At 34.3% G+C, this 8,354-nt stretch overlaps 1 protein-coding gene across 1 annotated transcript; it reads right to left on the bottom strand.

Annotated features, from left to right (window-relative positions):
* Positions 1 to 1,431: 1,431 nt before the first annotated feature.
* Positions 1,432 to 7,617, bottom strand: LOC146733782 (uncharacterized). The gene is made up of 4 exons (XM_085491585.1): positions 7,530 to 7,617; positions 3,348 to 3,667; positions 2,379 to 2,459; positions 1,432 to 1,682 (listed from the first exon to the last, which is right to left on the bottom strand). The coding sequence occupies exons 2-4, from the start codon at positions 3,660 to 3,662 to the stop codon at positions 1,524 to 1,526; spliced, it is 555 nt and encodes a 184-aa protein (XP_085347711.1). The 5' UTR covers positions 3,663 to 3,667; positions 7,530 to 7,617; the 3' UTR covers positions 1,432 to 1,523.
* Between the last annotated feature and the right edge of the window lie 737 nt (positions 7,618 to 8,354).

Raw genomic sequence — 8,354 nt, 5'->3', positions numbered from 1 at the left:
GGTATGAGATCCTGGCAACAATCCAAAAATTCAATGATGCAGGATATGCAAATTATTTAGATTTGGAACAAATTGGAAACTACAATGGAACAAACAATAAGATATTTTCAGTTTGAAATTTTTCATCGCATACTTGTCACAAATTCTTACCATTTCCAGAACAAACTCAGAACTGATAATGAAAGTAAATATTGTAAACAATGGAGCACCTTTTCTGGGAGTGCAAAATGGCAAATTATTGTTCGAAATTAATTAAATATTTGTGAAATGTTAAAACCATAGAATAAAGTCGTACACTAACATCAGAGAATATAATCTTTGGAAGGTACTCTTTTAAACCACTTCATGCTGGTATACAAAATTTAACACTTTTTCATTTTATTCACAGTCACTCTACTAGGACAGTTAGGAAGCGCTATTATTAAAAGGTGTGAACGAGCAGCTTCTGAGAACCTACGCTGGTCACAAAACTATGACGTAATTGTCATCAGAGGGCGCTATTTTTCTCCATTATTCATTGCGTTCGATGTTGCTCGAGATGACCGCAACTCTCGCACTGTCTCACGATTTATCGCGTATTTTCCTATCGCCCATTTTATGCTAATGACTTCTTAGCTCGTTAATACCGCTTTTGTTTCAATGTTTATCGAGACAAGGGTAGTTACAATAGAACGACGCGGCGCTTCCTAACCGTCCTAGTAGAGTGACTGTGTTTTATCAGAAATGTAAAAACGAAAAAGATAGCTAAAAATATGTATTTTGAAGTAGGAACCGCTGAAGAACTTTCTGGACGACTAAGTTCTGGAATGAATTGCTTTATTGAGACTCTCGTACTTGGCGTTTTGTTTAGATGTGTGTAAATGTTTAATTGTTAATGTACCTTACTTTGCTTTTCTATTTTTGTTTTGATTGTCTTGTTTTGTAATTTTATTAATTGTAATTGAAATAAAAACACCTTAAATTAGTTTCCTTCTAAATATTTCCATGTACCTAGTGAAAACCTAGGCATTCACAGTTTAGTACATTATACATAATATCTATTTGTACTTAATGTTTTAGTTAGTAAATACTATATTGTGTAAGTGGTAGCCATTTATATAACAGTAATAGGGTTACTGCGCACATTTTTATATCACATAACTGAATAGTTTTTTATTGTATTTTCGACTTTTTATTGACATTTCACGTGACGTAGCGATCATTGCGATTGTGGTTTTGCTTGTTACGCGTTAATACATCTTAAATGTACATGTAAAACTAAGATGGGTTTTTTGTTATAGAACCCGAGTCCCCACAACCGCATTTAACCCACTGTTGTGATAAGTCACTTGATTCCCACCGTTATTGTGTGTGTAGCTTACATTAAATTTTTGACTTTACAGCCATTGCTCACTAGATTGTTAAAAACAATGAAATAATGGTAATCATATGTTTCAATGCTTATAATATCATTTATTAATCGCTATTGATATTACGATTATTCAGGTACTAGCATCGCTACTACATGTACAGACCAGCGCCATTCATATAGTGTTAATCAAAGATTCAATATCAGGAATCCAGTAACACCTATAATGATCATATGTAGTCATTTTATGAGAAATACAATAGCTCTTTATTTTTGCTGCAGCATGACCGTCATCGCTGAAAGCATCATTGCCAGTCAGTGTTGCATGGCACTCCTGAATGAGAACAATAATATTTAAATATTAATACATTAAAGCAACATGTATAGTTGAATAGTTAGAAAAGACGATCAACCATGATTGAGATGACTATTTATATAATTATGATGATCATTAATAATTTCATATATTTGTACAATGATTTTTTGTTTATCATTGAACAGATCTTGAGAAAGAAAAAACATATTACACAATAGGCAGCATTGTGATAGTCGCCACGGGGTCTGATTGTTTGCTACAACTGTGAAGTTTTCGGTGATGTATGGGAAAATGTACTAGGCTCACATAAGATAATTACCCGTCTAAAGCTGAATTTAGAAGGAGGAGATTATATTTCGTCAGTGGAACAAATGCTCCTATTAGTAACATGGATCATCTGTGAAGCCTGTGAATTGTGTTTTTAAATGTGGTATGCCGAAAGCGACTGGAAGAAACAACACTACAATTAAGACTTAACAATTAATCGGATTAACCTCTGGCTGACATTCAAGGAGACATTATTTGATTCAAAAAAGTCAAACAGATCAGTGTGATTTTGGCTAAATACGAATAATTGATACAGATGTTTTTTTTCTGTTCGCTTTGTTGAATTTATAAACGCTGTCAACAGGATTTCTGTAAGTGTAACTATTTTTCTGTCTGAACTCAAACAACAGTCGAAACATTTGGTTGATCTATAAATAAGAAACTCACCTTTTTCTCGCAATCGGTAGTTACCCAGTTGTCTCTATGTAAGGTTAAAATACAGTGACTGCAATTCACACTTTCATCTCCCTATTACAGGAAAGAATTGTAAATCAATAGGGTATCAGCATGAACTACAATGTATGAATGACTGGGAATTTCAAATATTTCTTCAGTGTCCAAGTAACACGCATTGTAATCATGATCTCAAACCGCGTAATCGCCATGAAAGACACGGCAACCTAACCCACATAGACACTATGTAATCATATCAAAGAATATTAGGGATTATTGTATATGTGAGGACATAATAATTTAAAAACTTATATTGACAAATGTATAAGACGTCAACAAGTAAAGTATGCTTTAAATGAGAGATTGTCTGTGGCAAAACAGTTTTCAGTACGAGTTCCTTGTATATTTCACAAGGTAAGACTTGCTTCCATTTTTTTACACGCAATTGAAAATCATAAGATTAGTCACATCACAAAATAAAATCTGATGTGAAAATGTTTGCACGTGCGTTTAATTAAACTCGCAACCCCATAATATAAATAAGTTAATCCAATCCAGTCCGGGACACATGTAGCAATACAAGTATGTTTGTATGTACGTTTTATAACACGACGAGAGAAATATAACATATTGCAATTTGTTACAACTATTTACCGGTGTTATCAACATTGTCAAATATGTTCTCTGCTACATTTGCAAGACCTTGTCACATTTCGAGGTCAAAATATCAGTATGGCTTTTCGTATGGTTTGTATATAACTGTAGATGGAAAATTATTATGCATATTTCGTGATCCCAATATTTTAAGATCAGGGTAAGGGTATATATATGTCTGACGCAGATTGGCATCAACTTATAAAATATATATATATCTGGTATTGTAACTCGTTACATTATTAATAATAAGTATTTATAATAATAATAATAATAATAATAATAATAATAATAAGTATTTATACATACTTCGGCGGTGAGAATCGCCTTGTTCGCCTCTGACGGTTCAAATGTTACGTAACGATATGCGTTATTTTCGAATGATGTTTCCACAACGATGTACGTCTTTTGAAACAAGACTGCTTTCTCGTCGGCAATTTCAGCAGCATTTGGCACTGGCCATGAGCAGGCGACCTCCTCTTTACATTCACCACTCCAATATCTCATAAAATGGAATGTATGATTGCACTGTACACACGTATCATTAGAAAGAATACCAGTATCTGGATAACAAGATACTACTGCCAACATAGCCAGCGCATATAAGAATGTTGTTACAATCATGTTACCTGTGACAAAAAAAGGATATCAGTAAAAATCAAGTTAGTAATGGTTCACCAACCTACATTTTAAACAGTGGACATGATAACGAAAGACAATAGAACACTGTTTGTCGGAATTCCGTTGGGCATGTCTTACTATAGTTTTGTTTTTTCTAAAGCCCGATCACTGATCAACTGACTGACTGGTTGCAATTTTGCATACAGAATCCCATTTTACTAGTTGTATACTGACGGTGTTTGACCAAGTAGGTATTTATAAATTCCGGGATGAAAATTGAGAAAAACAACAACTATCATCTTAGTTTTAAGCTGGACGCTTATATAGTAACTACGTCATATTTGTGATCCACCATTTTGGAATAACGATCAACGCTATTTTTAATATCAGCCATATGTCTAATAACGAGCAACGATATATGTAACAACCACCCTATTCGGTAATAACGAGCATTACACAATCACGACCGTGTCTGTAAAACCAGCCAGATTGTTGAACCCTATATACACACAATACATGCATAATAATTAACTTCTGAATATATTTGTGATTGAAATCGAATAATCATATAACCTAAAAGCCAACAAAATGTAGCGTTGGGAATGGTTGAGGTATGTACAGTTTATGAGGACTGCTAGCACACTTTTTTTTAATTTTTATCATGACAATTCTTTTCTTTTGTTTTGACTTGTACAGTGGCGTTTCGTCCACCGTAGCCATCCTGTGGTGCGTGACTTTTTTGAAATGCCTTCAGCCTTCACTTTAGTAGCACATTGCATCTGCTGAATATTTTCTCATTGGTATTTTGTTTGTAAGAGGGTTTCTCACAAATACCGTTACCCCATTAATCCCAGTATTCCTTCACTGGTTCATCCTCTCTCGGCATTCCAAGCTCAACCTGTGGTTTTCTCTGATTTGGTTGACTTTGTGGGAGTCCAATCTATGTAATATCTATCTATGTAATATCTAGTTGCATCTAATGCAAACTATATTTTCACTAAAGTGTTCCTGGTCAGATTTGGTTGTGGATTTGAGAGGTTCAGCTGGTACATGGTTTTGTCATACTTCTTTTGACTCTATTTGGTGTTGATTTAACTCTTTGTAATCCAACTGTACTGCATCTATGACTTGTCTACGCTGTTCTCCCTCACCATGGACACCAACGGGATGGAAAACAAGTCTGTGTATATATGTGTGTCATGTTGAATACCAGTGCAAGTAATTTCCATAGCCGCCTTCTGACCAGCCTCCTTATTTATGTACAACTTCATTAATAATTATTTGAATGTCCCCAGCGTGGATTCAAATTTTACCTATTTTTATTTTGCCCACGTGCGATGTAATTCGTTTTAAAACATTGTTTTCTAATAAGGCCAGCCGCAAATCTTTTCACTACTAAGTAATATACATTCAAATTTTAAAATGACAGAAGATGGGAGTGTTGATGGTAATGAGCTTTACAAGAGAAAAAAATATTTTCCACAGTCAAATAACTACTGGGAACAGCTCGTTTGATCCAGGGAGATCTGACTGACCACAGACAATCACAGTGTCTTGGTCAACTAGGTTTAGCCTTCGCACTTGGTTAGACCCCGAGTTACTAGTGAACGTGCATCATTGCACTTAATTGGGCTGGGTCTCAGTGATTCTCTTGGTATAATATATAACATATAATGATTAATTATACAGTTAACAGTTGAATATACCTGCCATAACGACCTGTAGAGACGTGTTTAGCTGCTGTGTGATACTTATCAAAAGCAATAGATGGCCAGACGGAGTGGTAGAAGTTTCATGTATTTTACAGAAAAAGACAAATAACATTAACAACTGGGATGTTTTCACAATATGACATTTCCTTCGTTACGCAGTATAGCAGGAAATGGATGTTTACCCGATTCCTAGAGGGCGCTCCCGCATACCGCGATGGATTGTGTGTAATTAAACAAAGTTTCGTCAGTCTCCGCGTTGCCACGTAGCATTTAGCAGCTTTGTGTTCTACTCTCCTTTTATTCAGTTTTATTTCCGAGGTAGCTATTAAGCAAAGTATTTTCGAAGTTTAAATAACAACATTGTTTATTGCAGTAAGCATACTCGTAGATGTACAAATCCATTACATGCATACGGTTGAAACCCGCCATCCTCACTCAGGTGCCTTCGAGCATGTGGAGGGTGCAGATTTCCAGTTCTTAGTCCCGTCATCATTCGGGTTTTTATTTCTGGTTGTTTCCGCACGGCTTATGTGCGTACAGGGATCACAGTTTTTACTATTCTATGTACGATAGTTACTAGTGTTCAATTTCCTCATCTATGTATACGTAGTTACTACACAGTTTTGTTAATAAATCGTGAAATCCGCGTGCTCGTGGCAACGGTATTACACTCCGATTATCAGTGTGTACGTAGTGTTATGGTCTTCCAGTGTGGTAGAGTGTGAACGATAGCAATCCGAACTAAATGTGACCATCATTTTACAGGGACCATGGACTGTATGTGCCCTATTTAGAAACAAATAAGGGAAAATGCAGTTGCATACAAATGAAATATCGACATATTACAGGCTGATGATCGAATAACACCTAGAAAAGGCATATGTACAATTGAACTTGAAAATACACTTGATCCCATGACACGGTTAGATGCATATGACGAACTGAAAACAAGCATAACGAATAATATACCCTTACAGTAATGTATAGTAATGTACAAATTTTATTGAAATAATATGAAGAAACTAACGAACATTTTCCTGCCCTGTTGCTACTATGATTAAGATGTAACCAAGCCAGGTGACGAGTGTACCACGTGATTTGGACCAGTTTCACGTGTGTGTATATGAATTTTGAAACTATGAATTTTTCAATATTTAACTTTTATTCTACTCTACATCATGTTCTGCACATGCGCACCACACAACATTTAATATTTGCATATTATAAATAGCACTCCTACCATCAGTTTTCATTGAGATATTTTGCCATATTTTAAACATTTGAAAAAATACTACTTATGACTATAGGTAAACAATATATTCACCAGGCATGTGGTATGTTCGCCAGAATTCTAGGGCCAGAAGAACAACTGTGTAATGGGCAATATATTTCATTTGGATACCCCTAACATATATATTGTTCTCAAAAAGTACAAGTGAAAATAAAAGCAATATCAAAAAGATTATGTTCAGTCCTTCCCAAAATGGATTACATAGCTTGAACTAACATGATTATTGGAAAACTAGTGTAGTATAATTCAAGGCATCCCAATATTTAGAACATGGCGGTCGTCACTACAACTCCTGGTTTGTCCCATATGTTAGCATAGATAGAATAGCGGGGGTGATACGTATGTTCTGACGGTCTGTGTGGCTTTAAAATTATAATATTTCCACGCCACAATGTACAGAGAATAAAGTCACTAAATATTTTTCCATAGAAATAATTGGTTAATCAAGTAAGAAATTTGCAATATATGTCGCAGGAGAATTTACACTCATTTCTTGATTATATCCATTCAAAAAGCCTAAATAAGTATAGTTGCAAACGAAATAACCCCCAATAAAACTCAGTGAATCAATGTCACCTTTTATCAGTATTTCCATATCTGTACCTTAAAATTATGAATTCTGGTTACATAAAGGAGGATAATATAAGCTGGGAATGGACATTAAATACAAACATATTCTGCTTGTTGTATACTACTATAATGCTTGTGTTGTGTTTCAGTCCTTGCAATACTGTACTGTGGTAAAGACTGGTCACACTAATAAGTCACTGCTCATTTTACAACCATATATAGATGTACATTTATAACAACATGCAAATGAAATTATATCTTAATAAACAGTAAAACTGTGGAAAAGGGAATACGAACCCGGAATGCGGCACGTCAGACGAGCAAAGACAGTTTTCCCTGTTTTTTATTTTCTCTAGTCGGTACGTCGTGTACATGCGCACAATACACCATATATTATTTGCATATTGAAAATATTATTCATACACTCAATTAGTATATTTTTATCTTTCTCCCTGCATATATATTAAACAATCGAACTAATCAGGTGTAAATAAAGACTGCATCTTTAGAATATACATATTTTCCAGAATAAACAACTGTGTGAATATCAATAAGATGTATTATCAATAAAAGAGATGGTCTTACATATTTAAAATTCAAATACAATGATATGTAAAGCATCATACAGCAGTTTAAAAAAAGGGCAATACTACAACCTACAAGTTATATTTTATTTGCTCTCATTTGCCACACTATACACAAGTCCTGATATAATTAAAACTTTTGCTCGGAAAATACTCGCTAAAATTTAGTTGCGAACAATCCTGATTAAAAATGAACAATAAACAAATAATGAATATCTCTGTTAACTGTATTAATGCCTTCATGGAGTAATATAACATGAATTGTAGTGACAAATACTAGCATTATATTTATTACATGTTCTAGATTAATCTCAATGTAATGTTTAAAACAATGTAAATCCGTAACCTGTAATTACATACTGGTATAATTGTTAGGAAAGATTTTAAATATCATATGTCCCATATCTAGTATTTTATCAATTATAGTCGCACTGTTCAAATTAGCAGCATTATTAATCATTGAATATACCAAAGTTGCATAAATCCACACACACACAAAAGTTGTTAGTGTTGTATTACACACTTCAGTTTGTCTACA

This window comes from Saccoglossus kowalevskii, chromosome 16 (assembly GCF_978046115.1).
Source record: "Saccoglossus kowalevskii chromosome 16, keSacKowa6.1, whole genome shotgun sequence".
In the NCBI taxonomy this organism is placed as follows: domain Eukaryota; kingdom Metazoa; phylum Hemichordata; class Enteropneusta; family Harrimaniidae; genus Saccoglossus; species Saccoglossus kowalevskii.
This window is presented reverse-complemented; position numbering and strand designations above follow the sequence as displayed.